This window comes from Ursus maritimus, unplaced genomic scaffold (genome assembly GCF_017311325.1).
Source record: "Ursus maritimus isolate PB19 unplaced genomic scaffold, ASM1731132v1 scaffold_31, whole genome shotgun sequence".
Classification (NCBI taxonomy): domain Eukaryota; kingdom Metazoa; phylum Chordata; class Mammalia; order Carnivora; family Ursidae; genus Ursus; species Ursus maritimus.
Window position 1 is genome coordinate 8,221,365 of NW_024425675.1, and position 21,492 is coordinate 8,242,856.

The window sequence follows — 21,492 nt, forward strand, 5'->3', positions numbered from 1 at the left end:
TTGCTACTTGTATATTGAAACCTGTCCGAGTTACATGATATCAAAGCAACCTCTTTGCCATTTGTGGTAACATCCAGCATCACTCTGATAAAACTTTAACAGCTCCCAGTTCTTCAGTGATGATTGAATACAGGCTTCCCCCCCCCCCAGGGCAAATCTGATCCTTATACAATGAAGGGAATGAAAGATGTATGTACAGATACCATGTATGTACAGATATTTCAAAGTGGGACAGTTGTATGTATGTACAGACAGATGTATGTACAGATATTTCAAAGTGGGACAGTTTAGGTACTTCTGGGTTGGATCATTCCGGTTTAGTTTTTCTTGACTTGCAAAAATGTTGCAAAGAAAGGCTTAATGCACTGGCTACTTTCAGAATATTATTCTAGGAATTAAAGTAATATGACCTGTGGAAAAGGTTCTGGGACAAGATTTCAAATAGAATCCCTGCATATTCAACCAAAATCAAAAGGTTGATGGTTTGTTGGTTTTGATCATTTAACTTAAGCCTAAAAAGTGTTACTGGTGCTTATAACCACCTTATAGCCATGTCCTTTAAGAATTAATTCATCTTTGTAGAGATGTTGCGAACACCGTGGCCTGAATTGCAGGCAGAGTACCAGTTTTCTATGTAAAGCCCCCCCCCCCCACTTTTGGCTGTGTCTCTTGGCAAAGTTACAGCCTCAAAGTTTTGTTTTTAACTGTGTTTGTGAGCACAAGTACGCTCATAAGTTCTACATCATGCAGAAGACGCTCTCAAGACAAAAGCATTATAAGGATCTCTGCTTTAACCTTGGAAAAGTTATTCCGAACTAGAGGAACTATTATTTTCACCTTTAAAAAGATGTATTAAGATCAGGTAGAAACACAGAGCACAATGGATCTCACAAGCCAAATGCACATAACTCGTGGAAACTCAAATACCAAGGTACCTAGAATCTCCTCCTGCAAGTAAAAAGCATCCCCCCTTTACAATAGGAGACTAGATGCTGCCTTTTTAGAAGCCAGAATTAATTTACATTAAATAATCAACGCAGCCTTCTACTTCCTACAATAAGTACTGAGAAATTCTAGGTACGTAATTGCAAACATTCTTTTAAATGCGTAACTAAGCTTGTGAGAGAGTAAGGGAAATCCACTTGTTTGAGAAACAAAGAGTGAATAGTTTACTGGCATCTGCTTAAGCTTATGATGCCACAGTGATGGAGAGGATGCCCAGAGATTGGGGGGGCGCTCTCCTGACATTGAGGCTAGGTGAAGGTGCGGGATTGCTACCGAGACACACACGTAGAATGGCTCCTTTTCTAGGGTTACTCTGTTAGTGAATGGGAAGTCGAGAAAGATACCAACTGCGTTTCTAGAGAGAGATGGCCAGGAGTTTGGGTTCTCTTTTCTTGGAATTAGGTAGAAACTGAAGAAAGTCTAGTTTCAGAATTTGTAACCATGAACTGGTGGGTCCGTGGTGTGGCATTTGAGGGTTTTTTTTTTTTCTTAAACAATTCTTTATTTTTAAGTGAAATGTAGTTGACATGCGTATGTTAGTTTCAGGCACCATCACAGCGATTTGACTATTACGTACGTTACGCAGTGCTCACCGCAGTAGGTGTAGTTCTATGCAGTAGGCGATGTTCCATACAAGTGTTACTCGCCCGCCCCCGCAGCCACCGGTTTGTGTTTTTGAGTCTGTTTGTTGACTTGTTTTGCTCTTCAGAGTCCAGATGTAAGTGAAATCCTACGGTGTTTGTCTTCTTCTGACTGACTTCACTTAGCATAATATCCTCTAGGTCCATTGATGTTGTCACGAATTTTCTTTTTTTAATGGCTAGGTAATATTACAATATGTGTGTGTGTGTGTGTGCACGCGCGCGTGAACACACCACTTTTTCTTTATCTGTGCGTCAATCAGTGGACCCGTAGGTTGCTTTCATATTTTGGCTACTGTAAATAATGGTGCAGTAAAATCAGGGGTACATATATCTTTTCCAGATTAGTGTTTTCATTTTCCTCAGATAAAACCCAGAAATAGAATTACCGGATCACGTAGTAGTTCTCTTTAAAAATGTTTAAGAAACTTCTCCACTGTTTTCCATAGCGGCTGCACCAATGTACATTCCTACCAACAGTGCACAGGGGTCCCCTTTTCTCTGCATCCTTGCCAACACTTGTTACTACAGGTGTGGGGCGATACCTCATTGGGGCTTTGATTTGCGTCTCCCTGGTGATGAGTGATGTTGAGCATCTTTTCACGTGTCCGTTGGCCATCTGGATGTCTTATTCAAAAAAATGCCTATAGAAGTCCCCTGCCCATTTTTAAATCAGATTGGTTTTTGTGGCGTTGAATTGTATGCGTTCTTTAAATATTTTGGATATTAACCCCTTATTCGATGTATCATTTGCAAGTACTTTCTCCCATGTAGGAACTTGCCTTTTCATTTAGTTGGTGGTTTCCTTTGCTGTGTACAAAGTTTTTAGTTTGATATAGTTCCACTTGTTTATTTTTGCATTTGTTTTCTTTGCTTAAGGAGACACACCCAGAAAAATGGTGCTAAGGCTGATGTCCAAGAATTTATGGCCTGTATTTTCTTTAGGAGTGTTTTGGTTTCATTTGTTACATTTAGGTCTTTAATCCACTTTGAGTTAATTTTTGTGTATGGTGTAGNNNNGTGGTCGAATTTTATTCCAGTTTATTTTATTCCAGTTTATTTATTCCAAATAAATAAATAGCCAGTGCTATTTATTTATTTAAAAATATAATTAATGTATTAGTCTCTTTTCCCCATTGTATATTCTTGCCTCCTTTGCTATTGATTCGTTGACCATATATGCATAGGTTTTTTTTCTGGGCTCTCTGTTACATTGATCTTTGTGTCCATTTTTGTGCCAGTACCATATTGTTTTGATTACTATAGTTTTGTAGTGTAGTATGAAATCCGGGATTGTGATACCTCCAGCTTAGTTCTTTCTCAAGATGGCTTTGGATGTTCTGGATATTTCATGGTTCCATACAAACTTTAGGATTATTCTAGTTCTATGAAGAATACTATAGGTATTTTGATAGGGATTGCATGGAATCTGTAGATTGATTTGGGTAATATGGACATTTTGACAATATTCTTTCAATCCATGAACATGAGCTATGTTTCCATTTACTTGTATCTTCTTCAATTTCTTTCATCAGTGTCTTATAGTTTTCAGAATATAGGTCTTTCACCTCCTTGGTTAAATTTATTCCTAGGGTTTTTTGTTTGTTTGTTTTTGTTTTTGTTTTTGCTGTACTTGTAAATGGGATTGTTTTCTAAATTTCTCTTTCTGACAGTTTTTTATTAATGTATAAAAACACAACAGATTTCTGAATATATAATTTTGTGCCCTGCAACTTCATTGAATTCATTTATTCTAGTAGTTTTTTCCAGTTTATTTATTTAAGTAATTTCTATACCCAATGTGAGATTTGAACTTATGACCCTGAGATCAAGAGTCGCACCCTTCTACTGAGCCAGCCAGGTGCCCCTGTTCTAATGTATGTGTGTGTGTGTGTGTGTGTGTGTGTGTGTGTGTGTGTGTGTATGGAGCCTTTAGAGTTTTCTATATATAGCATCGTGTCATCCACAAATAGTGAGAGTTTTACTTCTTCCTTACCAACTTGGGTACCTTTTATTTTTCTTTCTTGTCTTGATTGCTGTGTCTAGGACTTCCAGCGCTGTGTTGAATAAAAGTGGCAAGAGTGTGGGCATCCATATCTTGTTCCTGATATTAGAGGAAAAGCTTTTATTTTTTACCCTTGAGTGTGATGCTAGCTGTGGGTTTGTCATACGTGGCCTCTATTATTTTGAGTTGAGTTCTCTCTGTATCCACTTTGTTGAGAGTTTTTATGACGCATGTGTGTTGAGTTTTGTCAAATGCCTTTTTCACATCTGTTGAGATCATCATATGATTTTTACCCTTCGTCTTCAATGCGGTATGTTGTGTTGAATTGAGGATATTGAGCCACCCTTTGATCCCTGGAATAAGTCCCACTTGGTCATGATGAATGATCCATTAATATATTGTTGCATTTGGTTTGCTGATATTTTGTTGAACATTTTTGCATCTATATTCATCAGGAGTATTGGTATGTAATTTTCCTTTCTTTAGTGTCTTTGTCTGGTTTTGGTATCAGTATAATGTCCTTGTAGAATGAATTTGGAAGCATTCCTTCCTCTTCAGTTTTTGGGAACATTTTGAGAAGGATAAGTATTAACTCTTAAGTGTTTAGTAGAAACCCACAATTATATGGTCAACTAGTATTGGACACAGCAGGAAAGAATATCCAATGGAAAAAAGACAATCTCTTCAACAAATGGTGTTGGGAAAACTGGACAGCCATATGCAAAAGAATGAAACTGGACCACTTTCTTTCACCATACACAAAAATAAATTCAAAACGGGTGAAAGACCTAAATGTGAGACAGGAAACCATCAAAATCCTAGACGAGAACACAGGCAAGCAACCTCTTTGACGCTGGCTGTAGCAACTTACTAGACATGTCTTCGGAGGCAGGGGAAACAAAGGCAAAAATGAACTATTGAGACTTCATTAAGATAAAGAGTTTGTAAAAGAAACAACAAAACTAAAAGGCAACCTATGGGATGGGAGAGGGTATTTGCAAATGACATATATGATAAAAGGCTAATATCTAAAATCTGTAAAGAACTTATCAAACTCAACACCCAAAAAACAATCCTGCTAAGAAATGGGCAGAAGACATGAATAGACATTTTTCCAGAGAAGACATCCAGATGGCTAACAGACCTATGAAAAGATGCTCAACATCACTTATCAGGGAAATACAAATCAAAACTATGAGGAGATACCACCTCACGCCTGTCAGAATGGCTAAAATTAACACAGGAAACAACAGATGTTGACGAGGATGCAGAGAAAGGGGAACCCTCTTGCACTGTTGGTGGGAATTGCAAACTGGTGCAGCCACTCTGGAAAACAGTATGGAAGTTCCTCAAAAGTTGAAAATAGAGCTACCCTATGAATCAGAAATTGCACTACTAGGTATTTACTCAAAGGATATGAACATACTTATTTGAAGGGGCACATGTACCCTGATGTTTATGCAGCATTATCGACAATAGTCAAATTGTGGAAAGAGCCCAAATGTCCCAATGACTGATGAGTGCATAAAGGTGTGTGTGTGTGTGTATACACTGTACACACGCATATGTATATCAGTGGAATATCATCCATCAAAAAGAATGAAATCTTGCCATTTGCAACAACGTGGATGGAACTAGGGTGTATTATGCTAAGGGAAATAAGTCAGAAAAAGACAAATACCATATGATTTCACTCATGTAGAATTTAAGAAACAAAACAGATGAACATAGGGAAGAAAAAAAAGGGAGGCAAACCATAGGAGACTCTTAACTATAGAGAACAAACTGAGGGTTTCTGGAAGGGAGGTGGGTGGGGGGATGGGTATTAAGGAGGGCACTGATTGTGATGAGCACTGGTGTTGTATGTAAGTGATGAATCACTGAATTCTACTTCTGAAACCAGTATTACACTATATGTTCACTAACTAGAATTTAAATAAAAACTTGAAACTAAACAATTGGTAGAATTCCCCTGCGAAGTCATTTGGTCCTGGATTTTGGTTCTTGTTTTATTATTATTATTATTATTATTATTATTATTATTATTGATTCAATTTCATTAGTCTCTTCAGATCTTCTGTTTCTTCCTAATTCAGTCTTGGAAGGTTCTATGTTTCTAGTAATTTATCCATTTTTTTCAAGGTTGTCCAATTTGTTGGTGCATAATTTTTCATAATAGGTGTCAGTTGTAGCTCCTCTTTCATTTCTTATTTTATTCGAGTCCTTTCTCTTTTTTCCTTGATGAGTCTGTCTAAAAGTTTATCAAATTTTAGCTTTTCCAAAGAACATGTTTAGTTTCATCAATCTTTTCGTGTTCTTTTAACTCTATTTCATTTATTTCTATTCTGATCTTTATTATTTCCTTCCTTCTACTGGCATTGGGCTTTATTTGTTCTTTTTCTAGTCCTTTTAGATGTAAGATTAGATTGTTTATTTGAGCTTTTTCTTGTTTCTTGAGGTAGGCTGTAAACTTCCTTCTTAGAACTACTTTTGCCAAAGATTTTGATCCGTTGCATTTCCATTTCCATGTGTCTCCAGGTATTTTTCTGATTACCTCCTTAGCTTCTTTGTTGACCCATTGGTTGCTTATCCTCCACATGTTTGTGGGGTTTTTTTCCAGTTTTTTCTTGTAATGGATTTCTAGTTTCATAGCATTATGGTCAGAAAAGACGCGTGATATGATTTCAGTCTTCTCAAACTTCTTGAGACTTGTTTTGTGGCTTAACATATGATCAGTTTGGAAGAATGTTTCATGTGCACTTGAAAAGAACGTGTATTTTACTGCTTTTGGATGGAATGTTCTGTATATATCTGTTAAATCCATGTGGTCTAATGTGTCATTCAGAGCTACTGTTTCTTTATGAGTTTTCTGTCTGAGTGATTTATCCATTGATATAATGGGGGTATTAAAGTCCTCTAGTATAATGGTATTACTGTCAATTTCTCCCTTTATGTCTCAATATTTGCTTTATATATTTATGTGCTCCTGTCTTAGGTACATAAATATCTAAATTATTATATCCTCTTGCTGGATTGATCCCTTTATCGTTATACATGTTTTTGTCTCTTGTTACAGTCTTTGTCTTAAAGTCTATTTTGTCTGATATAAATATTGCTACCCCAGCTTTTTTTTCCTTCCATTTCCACAGAATTTTCTCTGCCTTCCCTTTCAGTCTGTCTGTGTCTGTAGGTGTGAAATGAGTCTCTTGTAGGCAGCTTATAGATGGGTGTGTGTGTGTGTGTGTGTGTTTAATCCAGTCACCGTATGTGTTTTGATTGGAACATTTAGACCATTTATATTTCAAGTAATTATTGATAGGTATGTACTTATTGCCATTTTGTTCATTGTTTTCTGGTTGGTTTTGTATTCTTTGTTCCTTCTTGTCTTGCCCTCTCTACCTGCATGATCTGATGGCTTTCTCTACTGTTATGCTCGGATCCCATTCTCTTTTATTTTTGTGTGTATCTGTAATAGGTTTTTGGTTTGTGGCTACCCTGAGGTTCAGCTGTCACATGCTGTGTACGTAGCAGTCTCTGTTAAGTTGATGATCACTTAAGTCTGAACACATTCTAGCCCTCCCTTCATCTTTTATGTATTTGACGTCATAGTTTACTTTAAATTTTTTATTATTTTTATATGTTTATTTTGTTATTTTTATTTTATATCTATTAACTAATATTTGTAGATACAGTTGATCTTACTGCTTTTATCTTTTAACCTTCATAATAGCTTTATTTTTAAATGTTATTATTTTTTATATAATTTTTTATTATATTATGTTAGTCACCATACAGTACATCCCTAGATTTTGATGTAAAGTTCCATGATGCATTACTTGCATATAACACCCAGTGCACCTTGCAATACGTGCCCTCCTTACTACCCGTCACCAGCCTATCCCATTCCCCCACCCCCTCCCCTCTGAAGCCCTCAGTTTGTTTCCCAGAGTCCATAGTCTCTCATGGTTCATTACCCCTCTGTTTACCCCCCTTTCTTCTTCCCTTTCTTCTCCCACCCATCCTCCTACTTCTTATGTTCCGTAAATGAGTGAAACCATATGACATTGTCTTTCTCTGCTTGACTCCTTCATAATAGCTTTATAAGTGATTTTCTGCTTTTAATATGTTTGCCTTTCCCAGTGAAATTTTTTCCTTTCATAATTTTCTTCTCATTATGATCGTTTCATTTCCATTTTAATTTTTCTTGTAAGGCTTGTTTAGTGGTGATGGACTCCTCTAACTTTTATTTGGGAAACTGTCTCTTCAGTTTTGAGTGATAAGCTTGCTGGGTAGGGTATTCTTGGTTGTAGGGCTTTTTCCTTTTAGCACTTTGAACATATCCTGAAATTGTCTTCTGGCTTGCAGGATTTCTGCTGGAGATCAGCTGATGGCCTAATGGCATTTCCCTTGTATATAAAGATTTTCTTTTCTCTAGCTGCTTTTCAGAACCTGTCTTCATGTTTAATTTTTGACCTTTTAATCATTAGATGTTTTGGTGTGAACATCCCTTGGTTCATCTCGCTTAGGCTTCTGTGCTTCGTGGACCTGGATGTCTGTTTCCTTCCCTGGCTTAGGGATGTTTTTAGCTACTATTTCTTCAAATAAGTTTTCTGGCCCTTTCTCTTTGTCTTCTCCTTCTTTGACCCCTAGAATGTGAGTGTTATGCTGGAGTTTGTCACAGAGGTCCCTTAACCTGTCTTCAGTTTTGAAATTCTCTTTTCTGTTTTACTCTTTGGCGTGGGTGCTTTCTGTTTCCCCGTCTTCCAGATCACTGATCTGTGCTTCTGCATTTTCTCATCTGCCCTCGATTCCCTGTAGTGTATTTTTCATTTCGGTTATTGTATTCCTCAGTTTTTTTCAATATTTTCTGTCTTTTGTTGACCTTCTCACTGAGTTCATCCACCTTTCTCTCAAGTCCGGTGAGTATCTTAATGGTCGTTTCTTTGAACTGTTTATTAGGTAGATTCCTTTTCTCTGTTTGTTGTGGTTCTCTTTCTCAAGTTTTATCTTGTTCTTTTGTTCGGAGCATGTTCCTTTGTCCCCTTATTTTGTCGGAATCTCTGTCTCTATGTATGCGGTAGGTCAGCTATGTCTCCTGGTCTTGAAGGTAATGGCCTTATGTAGAAGGCATCCTGTGGGTCCAGAGGCGCAGTTCCCTTTGTCACCAGTAGCAGGCCCTCGTGGGGTGTCCCTGTGTGGGCAGCATGTGCCCCCTGTGGTGACTGGGCGGTGGCCGCCACAGTCGGACGGGTGGGCAGGGTTAGCTTGCAGCGCAGCCGGCTGCGCGTCTTGGCTGCGGTTGCTTTGGGCACGCTGGTACGCATGGCTGGCCCCCATTTCTCTGGGACAGGAGTTGCTGCAGAGGGTGCTGGTCCCCAGGGAGGCTGCCCACCTGGTATGTCAGATCGGGAGCTGCTTTGGAGGGGCGCGTGTTAGGGTGGGCAGATGGCGTGGGTGGGTCCACAGGGAACATCACGGCAGGGCACGCGGTGCTGGCGAGGTAGCTGGAGACGGTCAGAACTGGCTCGCTCAGCGTCTGGCCCACCGGCTGGAGGAAGGCAAGAGGAAGGGCTCCCGCCAGCACTGCTGTTTTGGAGAAAACGCTACTCCTCCAGCACACGCCATAAAATAAGTCAATAAATGTCCTTCGTGTATAACCCAGGTGCTTTTCAAACCGCCGCCTCTGGGCAGCTCTCAGACGAAGCAGTATAGTGCGCTGGCCCTGGATGAGCGGGGTCCTGGTTTCCCACAGCCCTCTGGCTCCCCTGGAGTTCAGTCCGATTCTCGGTGCTCCCACAGTTAAGCACTGCTGGTTTTCAAACCAGATGTCACAGGGGCTCGTATTCCCTGTGCAGGCCCCCCACCACAGGGGTGCTTGATAAGGGGCTATTTCCCTCTTTTCTCCGAGAGGGTCTTCGCATTTGTAATATCCCTCCCGCTGGTGGGTCATGGGCCTGGGGGTTTGGTTCCCAACCACGTCTCTTCCCTTTACCCTTCTTGATGTGGCTTCTTCCCCTTTAATCGTTGAGCTGCGGCAGATCTGTTGGCCAGTCTTTAGATGGTCATCAGAGTGAGCGGTGTCTTAGGTAGTCGTAGCATTGATGTGTCTGTGAGAGGCGAGTGCAGGAACCTCTTCCTGCACCGTTTTCCCAAGATGTCTCCTACAGTTGGAGTTGTTATCCACAAAGCCCAGGAATCCTGAACTGTGAAATTAGCATAGTGGCTGATGATATGGCAAACTTACCCAAAAGAAGCAAATAAAAAGTATTTCTGAAAAGATATGCCATCAACCTAGGACTCTTTCATGTAACACCTTACTGAAGATTTACTAACAACTCCAGATTACAAGACATTTGAGAATATGGTCTACCCTCAGGCACTGCAAATAGCAAGATTAAAAGCCAAGCACTCTATGTGATACAACAGTTTTATAGGTTATAAAATAAGGATGCTTAAATGATATGAGCCATAAAAGAAGGCTTTAATTATAAGTTGAAAAACACTGGGTGCTAGGAAAAAACAGACTTGTAAAAAGAGCCATATTTAAATTATAGAAGTAAGATGTATAGTCATTAAAAAACACACACACACTCAAAAAAACCCTGTGAATAGTTCTTTAGAGATTAGATACGGTTTAAAGAGAGCAAACTGAATTGGAAGATAGATTTCAGGAAAATTCCCAGAATGCAGAGAAATAATGTTATTAAGATGTCCCAGTTTGGTTTTTCATGGAATACAGGTAGCTGGCAAACAAAATCCCAAAAGCCTTGTAGGATGATAAAGGGCTAAAAAGTTCTTCCTTACTCTAAATGTCAAGAGTGTAGATAAAAATATAGTAATGGTATTAGGCTCAGAGAGACAAATTGAGGAACAGAATAGAGAGCCCAGATATAGATACTCATGTGTGGAAGTTTGATAAGTAATATTACACATCAGTGTGAAAAGATTAAATGGTGCTGTCCTTCTGGAAAAAGATTGTTAGAGCTTTTGTAAGCGTGAGGTAATACTTCAGTACACAAAGTAAAACTATACAACTTCAAAGAAGTCGCACCAGAGTCTCTACGGATAGGGAATGTTTTCTTAAGAAACAAAATGCATAACCATATAGAGAAAGCTAGATATTTTTGGCTATTTTAAAATAACTTCTGTTTGCCCAGGGCCACTGTGTTATTTAAGGTAGGATGGACAATTGACGGGTTGGCCAAAAATAATGTAATGGCTTGGGTCCAATAGAAGCTTATTTCCTGCTCCGTGTTCATGTACAGGGAAATGTCAGATTGATGCACCGCTCTCCTCCACAGGTGTTTTGGGGACCCAGGTCCTTCCATCTGGTGGCTTTTCTCTCTCTCTCTTTTTTTTTTTAAGATTTTATTTATTTATTTGACAGAGAGACAGCCAGCAAGAGAGGGAACACAAGCAGGGGGAGTGGGAGAGGAAGAAGCAGGCTCCCAGCGGAGGACCCTGATGTGGGGCTCGATCCCAGGACTCTGGGATCACACCCTGAGCTGAAGGCAGACGCTTAACGACTGAGCCACCCAGGCGCCCCGGCTTTTCTGTCTCTTAAGGCCTTGTCGTAGTCTGCATGCAGCTGGGGGAGGGGGGAGAGAATGGAGGAAGCCTCAGCCTGGAGGTGGCACTTAGAACTTACATACCGTGTTTGACACCTCCTCTCCTGTGTTAACCGAGCTGCAGGGAGAGCGGAGGAGGGTCGACATGAGAGGAAATGTAGCTCTTCACTAGGAAGCTGCTTTGTAGCGATGGTGCAGTTGCTGTGGGTGAGGAGAGTTGATGCTGGGAGCAGCTGGCTCCGTCCCTGAAACTGTTGGGAAAACAGAAGTCAGAGATTGGAGAAGATCTGAATGAAAATCGTGGGGAGGTCCTATTTCCTATCCGTCTGATTAGCAAGATGTCTGATGACAGCAAATGTTGGCAAGGGTCTGGGGACTCAGGAAACACCCGAACATGGTTAGGAATCTACCACAGGGCAGGGAGGAGTGGTGTGGAAGGATATTCGATAGCAAAGAGCAGAAACAGCCATTGCACTTCTCCGTTAAAAAAAAAAAAAAAAGATATGTCAACTACTGTTAATTAGTTTGAATATTATTCACCTGTTAAAATGAATGAACTATATCTACATGTATCGAGCTATATATTTCAATATGGTATTGAATGAAAAATCCAGGTGTTGAGGGAACAGTGCCATTTATGTACATTCAGAAATAGCTTGTGGTGTTTATCAATGTATATATGTTTAAAAAGATGAAAATGCATATGGAAATCTATTTGGCAGTTTCAACATAATGGTTTTTTCTTGGCAGAGAGGAAGGAGGATGGATCTTTAGCCTTATCTCTTATGAATCATTTTATAAGATATTTGAAGCAAATATACCAGGCTAATATCTCCATAATTTTGGTGCTGGGTATGTAGTTTATCATATTTTCTTTATTTAAAAAAGTGTTTGAAGTCTTTAAAATGGGACATTAATAATTAAAATGTTTCAAAATTTTTAGAAGTTAAAGAATGGGAAGATACAGTGTATATACAATGGAGTATTACTCAACCATGAAAAAAGAATGAAATCTTGCCATTTGCAGTGACCTGGATGGAGCTAGAGAGCATTATGCTATGTGAAAGAAGTCAGTCAGAAAGACAAATACCAAATGATCTTACTCATCTGTGGAATTTAAGAAACAAAACAAAGGAGCAAAGGAAAAAAGAGAGAGAGGGTGGCAAACCAAGAAACAGACCTTTAACTACAGAGAATAGTCTGATCAGAGGGGAGGTGGGTAGGGGGATGCGTGAAATAGGTGACGGGGATTAAGGAGGGCACCTGTTCTGATGGGCACCACGTGTTGGATGGAGGTGTTGAATCACTATATCGTACACCTCAAACTAGTATTATACTTTCGGTTAACTGGAGTTTGAATCAAAACTTTAAAACACACATGAAAACAACTTTTGGCATTTCTCATCATTAGAAGTATCACATGAATGGAAAGCAAAGACGAAAAGAGAGAGAGAGAAGTCCATTATTTCTTTTCTGATTTTATGGTTGACTAGATGGCTAGTCCTTGGTGCCAGTAGCACAGGGGGTCTGTGTGTCCTTGTCCTGTACTGAGTACCCTTAAGTGAGTGCTAAAGTACTGGCAGAAGTTAAATTGACAAAAACCTCTTCTCAGCTGCCCAGCTGATGAGCCGTGAGTGAAAGGGGGACAAACACTCTTTTAACTTGCTTGATTGAATAGGTTGACTGAAGTTTTCCCTTTCTATGATGTGTGTCCTCATCCCTTTCCCAGGCTGTTGACCTTTCTAAAATGGTTCGAATGGCTTATACTTTTGCCATATTTTGTTTCCATACTGAGGATCTTTCTCCTGGAATGGGTGCTTACTTTAGTCAATATCTGATGAATGAATAAAAGTCTAGTTAGGATAGTTTGCCCTTTCTTTTGTTTTCCAGTAATTTGCATGAAGCACATGATTGAAGTGTTCTGTGGGGCTGGATGAAGAGGGAGTGAACTAAGATGAAAACAGAAAAAATATTAGAAAACAAAAATAGTAAAACTAATCTAGAAGGTGGTTCTTTGAAAATACGGTAAAATCAATGTTTGTTGAGGAATGAAGGGGTGAAGGGTAGAAATAGAGAAAGCGCAGACGCACCAAATAAGAAATGGTGGTGAAGACACGTGTAGTAGAGGAAATTCAAAGACTTGTAAGAGACTATTCTGCATAAGTAGATTCAGATAATTTTTTGGTAAATTTTGTTTTTATTTATCTGACAGAGGGAGACAACAGAAACAGGCAGAGCAGCAGGCAAGAGGGAGATGGAGAAGCAGGCTCCCCTCACAGCAGGGAACCTGACACGGGGCTCGATCTCAGGACCCCGGATCATGACCTGAGCTGAAGGCAGATGCTTAACCGACTGAGGCATCTAGGCACCCCGTTTCAGATAATTTTTTCAGTCCAGAAAAAACTGAATAATTTTCTAGGAGATGGTGTTTGCCGCAACTGACAATTTGGAAGAGATAGAAAAACCTAAATGGAGAAATTGCTATAAACCACCCAGAAGAAATAAAGTTGGGGGGTAAAGCTACCCTCCAAAATGTATCAGATCCAGCTAGTTTCTTATGGGAATGCCAAAAAATATTTAAAGAAGAAATGACTCCAGTGGTATTGAGATATTTTCAGAACATACAAAAAGATAGAAAGCTTCCATAGTTTAAAAAATAATGAAGTGAGTGTAACACTAATATCAAGACCCAATAAAGACAGGACCCCCCCCCCAAAAAAAAAGCCAGCCTCAGTCAAGAGTAGTGATAAGGAAAGTCTATATAAAATATTACCAGTGGATTCCACAGCAGCATTAAGAGACCAAAAGATCCTAGCCAAGTGAGGGTCATTATGGGAATGCCACAATAGGGTGGATAGTATTTGGAATCTATAAATAAATTCTATAAATGAAATTACCATATTACCTGGTCAGACAGGAGAAACGAGATGGTTATAGATGATGGAAAACATTTTGTGAGATTGAACATTCTTTTTTTTTTTTTTTTTTTTTCTTTTTTTAATGCTCTTCATACGGGGCACCTGGGTGGCTCAGTCAGTTAAGTGTTGGAGTCTTGATTTTAGCTCAGGTCATGATCTTGGTCACGGGATCGAGCCCTCCTTGGGGCTCTGTGCTTAAAAGGGGTCTGCGTGAGATTCTCTCTCCCTCTCCCTCTGCCCCTCCCCCGCTCTGGCTCCTGTGAGTGGGCTGTCTCTCTCTCTCTCTCTCTCTCTCAAATCTTAAAAAACAAAACAAAACAAAAAACCTCATCATACATTTAGAATGCACCGGTACTAATTTCAGATGATAATATGTATCTATGGCAACATAGAGCCAGAATTTATCTTATTAAAGAGAGGGAACAAAACAAGAACTTCAGCTCTCATCAGTTTTATTAAATTTTATTTTTTCAGAGCTATTAGCCAAGAAAATTAGCCCAGAGAGATTAGTGGTATAAAATTGGAGAGGGCGTACAGTTAGCACTGTTGCCTCTGCTCTGTTGTTGTTTTGTTGTTTTTCTAGTTCTACATTTCCTCTTTCCTAATAAATAGGGTTGTTTTTTTTGAGAAAGACTTTTATTTTTAAAAGAGGACCCCAGCCATTAGAATACTTCTACTATTTTTTTTTTCTATCCCTGCACAACATAGTATGTTATTCCCGGCTCTTCTTGGCTGCCATTGTGTCCCATGGATTTTTAGAACTCAGAACTGTCTCCTCTCCATGTTCTAAATAAATGAGGTAGATTGGGGGCGGGGATGCGGGCGTGCGTGCGTACACGTGTGCGTGTGTGCACAATGCCGATCCTGGTTTGACTACTATTAACATAGAGACTCAAACTATTGAGCAGTTATTTTCACTGCTTTTTAATATTCATAATAGAAGGCAGGAAAAGGATTTTTACAGCTTTGGTTTCTTTAACATCATGATTGGGTTCTTCCCTTTACCTCTGCACATCAGTGAGAAGTTTCAAATAATTGCATTGAGATTAGTCAAGCTTTATTTATACTTTCGTTGTTTCATTTCAAACAGTTTCTGTGATATGTGTACAAAAAATTATTGGCACCAGATTCTCTTACAGAAATTAAACACTTATTTTCAAGATGTTTGTAAATGAAGGTAATTATAACTTTCCTATAGGAATTGGTTGTATATAGGGACACGTGGGTGGTACAGTCCGTTGAGCATCCAACCTTTGGCTTTGGCTCAGGTCGTGATCTAAGGGTCCTGAGATTGAGCCTGGCTCTGCGCTCAGCCGCACACACACACTCTCTCTCTCTCAAATAAATAAAATAAATCTTTAAAAAAAACTTAAAAAGAATTAAAGAATTGGTTTACATATACAAATGATTTTTATTTTAACTGACTTTTTCTGATATAATTATAGAAAACAAACCCGTGTGGACACATTATTTAGTGGAGTGTAAATGTCTCTGTTTTGAAATGTCCTTTTTTCTTAATAGTGTATTTTAAATATCTTAGCATGCCATTTTTTTAGGAGCTTCCTTTTGAATAATTGCCTATTTTGCTATCGTATGAAACTAGTTTGACCAGACTCTCCCCCTCTCTCCAGTCTTCTTTGCTTCTGTCTCCTTTCTTTCCGCAACTCCTTCCACTTTGCTCTCCTCTGGTCGTTCAGGGGAGAAATACGAAGTGTGCTTTTATTACGGGGTTGAGTCTGCAGAGGGAAGTGTTAAATGAGGTTTTGCAGGTTTGGCAATTCATAATAGGTAGTAATTAGATGCTGTGTCTTTGCTTATGTATTTGTCTGTTGGGTCTAAAAGGTGACCACCCAGGAAAATTGGCCAAGCTCTGTAAGAGTGAATTATTCTGGTGTGTGAAGGCGATTTACAGAGCATTTGATATAAAGCCTTGTCGTGTTATTCCGTATGAAAGCCATTAGCCTCATGTGGACATTTAAATTTGAGTTAGTAAAAATTAAATAAAATTAAAAATTCGTTCTTTAAGTAAACTAGCCACAGTTCAGGTACTCGGGAGGCACACGCGGCTGGCGACTAACCATGTTGGACAAGCAGGTACGGAACATTTTCAACATCACGAAGGGTCCTGTTGGATAACCTAGGGGTGAAGTTTATACGTGTTACCTGTTTATTATATTAGAATTTACAAATCATTTTTGTTTTTAATTTTCTTTCTGGATATTATAAGTGCCAATAAAAGTCAATGATTTTGGAAACTGTGAACAGCTTAAAATTACTTAATTTTTACTTTCCTACCAACTTAATATTTAAAATTATGTCTTGCAGTAAAACATGTATCAACATAGGATTACCAGCATTTAGAAATTCTAGAACATTTAAAAATCCTTTTTTTTTTTTTTAAGATTTTACTTTTTACTTATTATTTGAGAGAGAGAGAGAGGGAGGAGGGAGAGGGAGAGGAAGAAGCTGACTCCCTGTTGAGCAGAGAGCCTGATGCAGGGCTCGATCCCAGGACCCTGAGATCATGACCTGAGCCCAAGGCAAACGCTTAACCGACTGAGCCACCCAGGCGCCCCTCAAGATTCTTGAAATAATACAAAGTCCTAAGGTGGGCAGGCTAAAGGTACCATCTCAAATCACTTGGGTGAAGAGCTAAAGAAGATAGTGTGGAAAGAGGGGCTTATTATTCTAAAAGATACTCAGAAGAAGCAAATTAAGTGGAGAAATAATGTATTTATTTGGGGCATATAATTTTAAGTTGTAATTACAATACGGTCTCAATATAAATTAATCGAAAAATTAGGAAACGTCGGAAAGAAAAAATACAGGGAGGGGTGGAGGGGAGCCATCCCTAATCCTGTAGTCATTGGAAACAGCCAGTAATACTTGTCATGCTTCGCCCCAGCCTACTCTGTGTCCTCTTTATCCAGCAATGAATGGGGTCAGTGAGGCAGGCCGGGGAGATGTTAGTCTGAGAGGAAGGCATAGGGAGAGAGGAAGAGTTCGGACCCTGAGCCGGGTGGCTGGAGTTTCAAGTCCCAGCTCGGCTGCTTCTGTCTGTGGGACCATAGCAAGTTATTTATGTAACTCCTGTGTATCTTCTTATCTGTAAAATGGGATGATGGTGCCGTCTGCCCCTTGATATTCTTGTAAAGGTTCAGGGATTAAAATATTAAACTCCACTGAAGACTGTATTACTGATAGTGCCGATCACTATTTTTTTTTTTCTGGTCACTATTATGTAGGGAATACAGACCCATGGTAAGTACCTACTACGTATGAGCCTCTCTACTTACTGTTGCAGGGAAGCAGACGTTGCAGTAAGAAAGCTGGATGAGTTGTATGAGAGGCTAAGCTCAGTATTCTAGATTGTATTTGTTGAGGTGACCTAATTTTTGATAATGACTCAAGCAAAATTAATTTAGCTCTTAGGTTGGATGGTTTTGTTCTGAATTACACTTTTAATCGTTTCGGACATCAAATCTTGTTCCGTTTATAGCTTGTATTCTTAAAAATTTGTTTATTACCCTACTGTGATTAATGTTTGAAGATTCCAAGATTTGCTGTAAGAATGTGGCCCTGATAATTCTGGTAATATCATAAGTGTCAAAATTCTTTCCCTGATACTTTGCACGGTGGGCCAGGTTGCCAGAAGGGTAATAGAATCCTCTCTTAGCAATAGCATCTGGCTAATCAAAATAAAATCTATCTTCCAGACTTTTTATAAGAGAGTTTGGTCAGCTTTGAGTCTAATTAAAGAGTCGATTACTTCATACCTATGAGTGTATTTCTTGATACCTATTAAAAATGGGAAATTTTGAAGTGCAACTGTTTTTTATATATAGTAGGGGGTAACTTCTTCAACTGTAAATAAGTTCAAGTCAGTTTTCAAGTATAACATTTTAAGGGCACCTATGTCAGAGCTGAAATGAATACAATGTAAGAGCCAACAGTTTTGCATTTGTCAAAGCATCTTGCGTTTCTTAATGATAATAGATTTTTTAAGGAGCTCAGTTTGTCTTACAATGCACTAAAATATATTCTTGCCTTTGTGTTTCTTGGGGGAATGATGGGAAAGGAAGGACCAAATTATTATTTGATAATAAAATTTTACTTGTTTTACGGTACAGAAGATTATTTCAGCAAAACAGTTCTGAGAAATGTCTCTAGCTATGAGCAATCCCTTCGTTTCTTAGTAGTTTGAATTTGGGGGAAAAGGTTGACAATTTAGGAAAAAAAACCCCAAAAAACCTAAAAGGAACAGCGTGCTGGGAAAGGCGTTCCTGGAGCATGTGAGCTCCCTCGTTCTTGGTGGTGTCAGTTACCACCTGTCAGGACGGGGCTGCTGGCTTATCACTTTGCTTTAATCATAATTTCTGTGTTCAGCAGGNATATAAACTACAACTGATAACTTAAATATTGAAGCAATATGTTTTAGAAATGACACATGATTTTATAAAACTCACATAATTATTCGGGGGGGGGAAGCAAAGGGTTAGCTCTGACGTGGGCTCTATTTGATAACGATCCCCCCCGTTGACATCACGTTACAAACGCTGGACCATAAATGAATTCCGCACACACATTTGTCATCTGTAGGTTTAGAGAAACAGAGACTCTTGTTTGAGGGTCTAGTTTCTATTTGCAGTGATAAAAATCTTCAAGTATCTCACTGTTTGCTAGCAGGTGAACTGACGTTCACTCGCGTTTCTTCCAGATTCACGAAAAGCTCCACTACTATGAGCAGCAGAACCCCGTGCCCGTCCTCCACGGCGCAGCAGTCTTGGCCGATGACGTAAGTGTGCCTTTCGGAGCTCCCTGGGACCCGGCTCCCCCCGGCCTGGCCGGGGCAGAGCTCGTCCTGGCGCAGACAGATGCGTGCGATCCTAGGAGTGAAAACAGGAGAAGCTGCAAAAGTTTCCAAAAGTCCTGTCGTCACGGAGCTTATGCGGATACTATGCTGATTTTCATTCACTTTCCTGCTCTAAAAATTTTGCCTGGAGAGAACCCTCTCGTTCTACCTTGGTAACTACGTTCCAGCAATTTTCGTTCTCCGGGGAGAGAGAGAAGCTGTCAGCTAGTAGTGTTCTGAGAAAGTCACAGGCAGGAGAAAGGTTTTGGAGAAATAAAGACAAATGAGATAGGGTCTATTGCTGACAGTGCTACGAAATGACAGATACTAGGATAGGAACGAGGCCTTGTGAAATGCATAAGAAGACAGGAGTGTATTTAAAATGGATTATAAAGCATAGTAATGATTTATGGATATTAGACCTTTCCAAATTACCTTCATAACCAAAAAATAAATTTTAGCAGCAGTTGGCATTGATGGAGTAGTTAATTTCCTGTAGCTATAATTTTATTTTCAATCCGGGGGAGGGAACGACCTTGCTGTTTCTTACTGTTCACTTTCAAACTCGGATGAATTGAAAACACACCTGGGTAAACTATAAAGGACACTAAACCAGACGAGGAATAGGTCTCGTGCGAAGGCGGGTTTTAGCGATAGCCTGTAGCTTATCTGTTGCTTTTTGAATTTTTTGCTCGGTTATGATAAAATAAGCCATAGTTCAGTTTAGTAGAATATCGGGGCCATAGAATTAAAAACAAAACAAAACAAAACTGACCATATTCAGAAGTTGATTTTCTTATATATGTTTTCTGTTTTAATTTACATAATAAAGCACGTGTAATACATCTCTAAGTGGTTTGCTATTTGTTTAGTCCCCAGTCTCCCTTCCAGTTCTATCCACAGAGATTACAAATTATAGGGATGTTTCGGTTTATGCGTTTTATGAGGAAGCTTACTCCTCTGCCTTAGAGAACCAACATTTTTGAAGTAAAGGCGAGTAAAGGTATAGAGAGAATTCTAGTAAGCTGTGGTTGGCACTTGAGAAAATCACTGTAAAAACTTTTACTGTTGAGGGTTTGGGGAAATACTTGTTACTCTCCAATGTGATTGAGACCCAATCGTATTATGACAATCTTGCTTTTTTAAAAAATTAGAGACTGTTATATAAGTAGGGTAAAATGTAGCATTTTCTAATTCATCAGAGCGATATATTTAAATTTTGAAAAATATTGTGCCAAAGTGACTGAAGAATGCAAAGAGCCTTTTGTGACTTTTTGTGAGTTAGCAATTATTTACAATGATTATTTTACCTTGAAAAACAAAAATGTTGCCTTGAAAAAGTAAAATCACTTTTTGAAATGTAACCAACGAATATATCAGTTTTATCAGGTTTTCTTTTTGTGTATAATTTATATGATGTCCTTCTTTTAGAGCAAAGTCCTTTTCCAGAGATAAGAACAATTATTTTTAGCTTGGTAGAAACAATAGGAGCAAAGAGAAATTTCATGCAGTGTGCAAGAAGGGTTTTTAAATGAAAATATATGTACGTATTTTGAATTCTGTACCGCATATTTCACAATTGTAATTTCTTTTTCTATTTGGTCTTGCTTTTCTTCTTAGGAAATTATGTGATCCTTACGATAGCCTGAAATGGAATAGAGTGTTGATAGGAAGATCTCTTTCGAAGAACACCAGGCGTGTTCAGAGTTCCAGCTCTTACTTTAGCAAATGGGAACCAGGGAATTCTTGATCATTGTATTAGAATATAGTCAGCATTTCTGTTCCCAGAGCATTTGTCAACCTATTGCAAGTCGTTCTATGATTAACCTGGCTTATATTTAATGGATTTTTTAGTCTGTGTAGGTAAACATAATAAAAGTTTCAGACCATTTGCTCTATTAGAGACATTCTAGTTCTTTTTACTCCAGCTCTAAACAGCAAGCTACTGTGGGTTTTTGGAAACCCTGTGGATTTCACCACCTCATTCAGAAACTTTTTTTTTTCATTTTTACTTTTTCTTTCTCTCTGTCTTTTTTAAAAATAGTGTCAAAGCCTGATCCAATCCTTTTTACAAGTGGTCCTTTGTTTGGATGCAAAAGACCGTTCCTTAAGATGAAGTGCTGGGATTTGCCCTCATTGCAATAAATCAGAGAAGGTGATGTGGCTGATAGGATTTTTTGAGTTATACTCAGCCAAGATCCTAGGCTGGGATCTGGGCTACCAAGGGCCTGAAAAGAGGAGCAGTGATTGATAGTCTGTTTTCTTTCATGCCGACTTCTCCTTAATCACTGGAAGTGGCTGGATAGATTCTCAGTTGTCACACATGGAACTACACAGTGCTCTTACTAAATGTTCTCTGTGTCGATGTGATCTCCCTTGCAGCTGGCCGAAGAGCTTCAGAACAAGCCATTAAACAGTGAGATCAGAGAGCTGTTGAAACTACTGTCAAAACCCAATGTGAAGGTGAGGACGTGTAATAAATATCTTCCAGAAGGGCCACTTT

The 21,492-nt window shown here is 39.1% G+C and overlaps 1 protein-coding gene across 1 annotated transcript in view; it reads left to right on the forward strand.

Moving 5' to 3' along the window:
* The window catches only part of MPP7 (membrane palmitoylated protein 7), a 220,590-nt gene that overhangs the window by 94,145 nt on the left and 104,953 nt on the right, over window positions 1-21,492 (forward strand). The window contains exons 4-5 of the mRNA XM_008683883.2: window positions 18,855-18,932; window positions 21,372-21,452. Of these exons, the coding sequence (XP_008682105.1) occupies window positions 18,855-18,932; window positions 21,372-21,452 (159 nt within the window). The remainder of the gene's footprint in view (window positions 1-18,854; window positions 18,933-21,371; window positions 21,453-21,492) is intronic.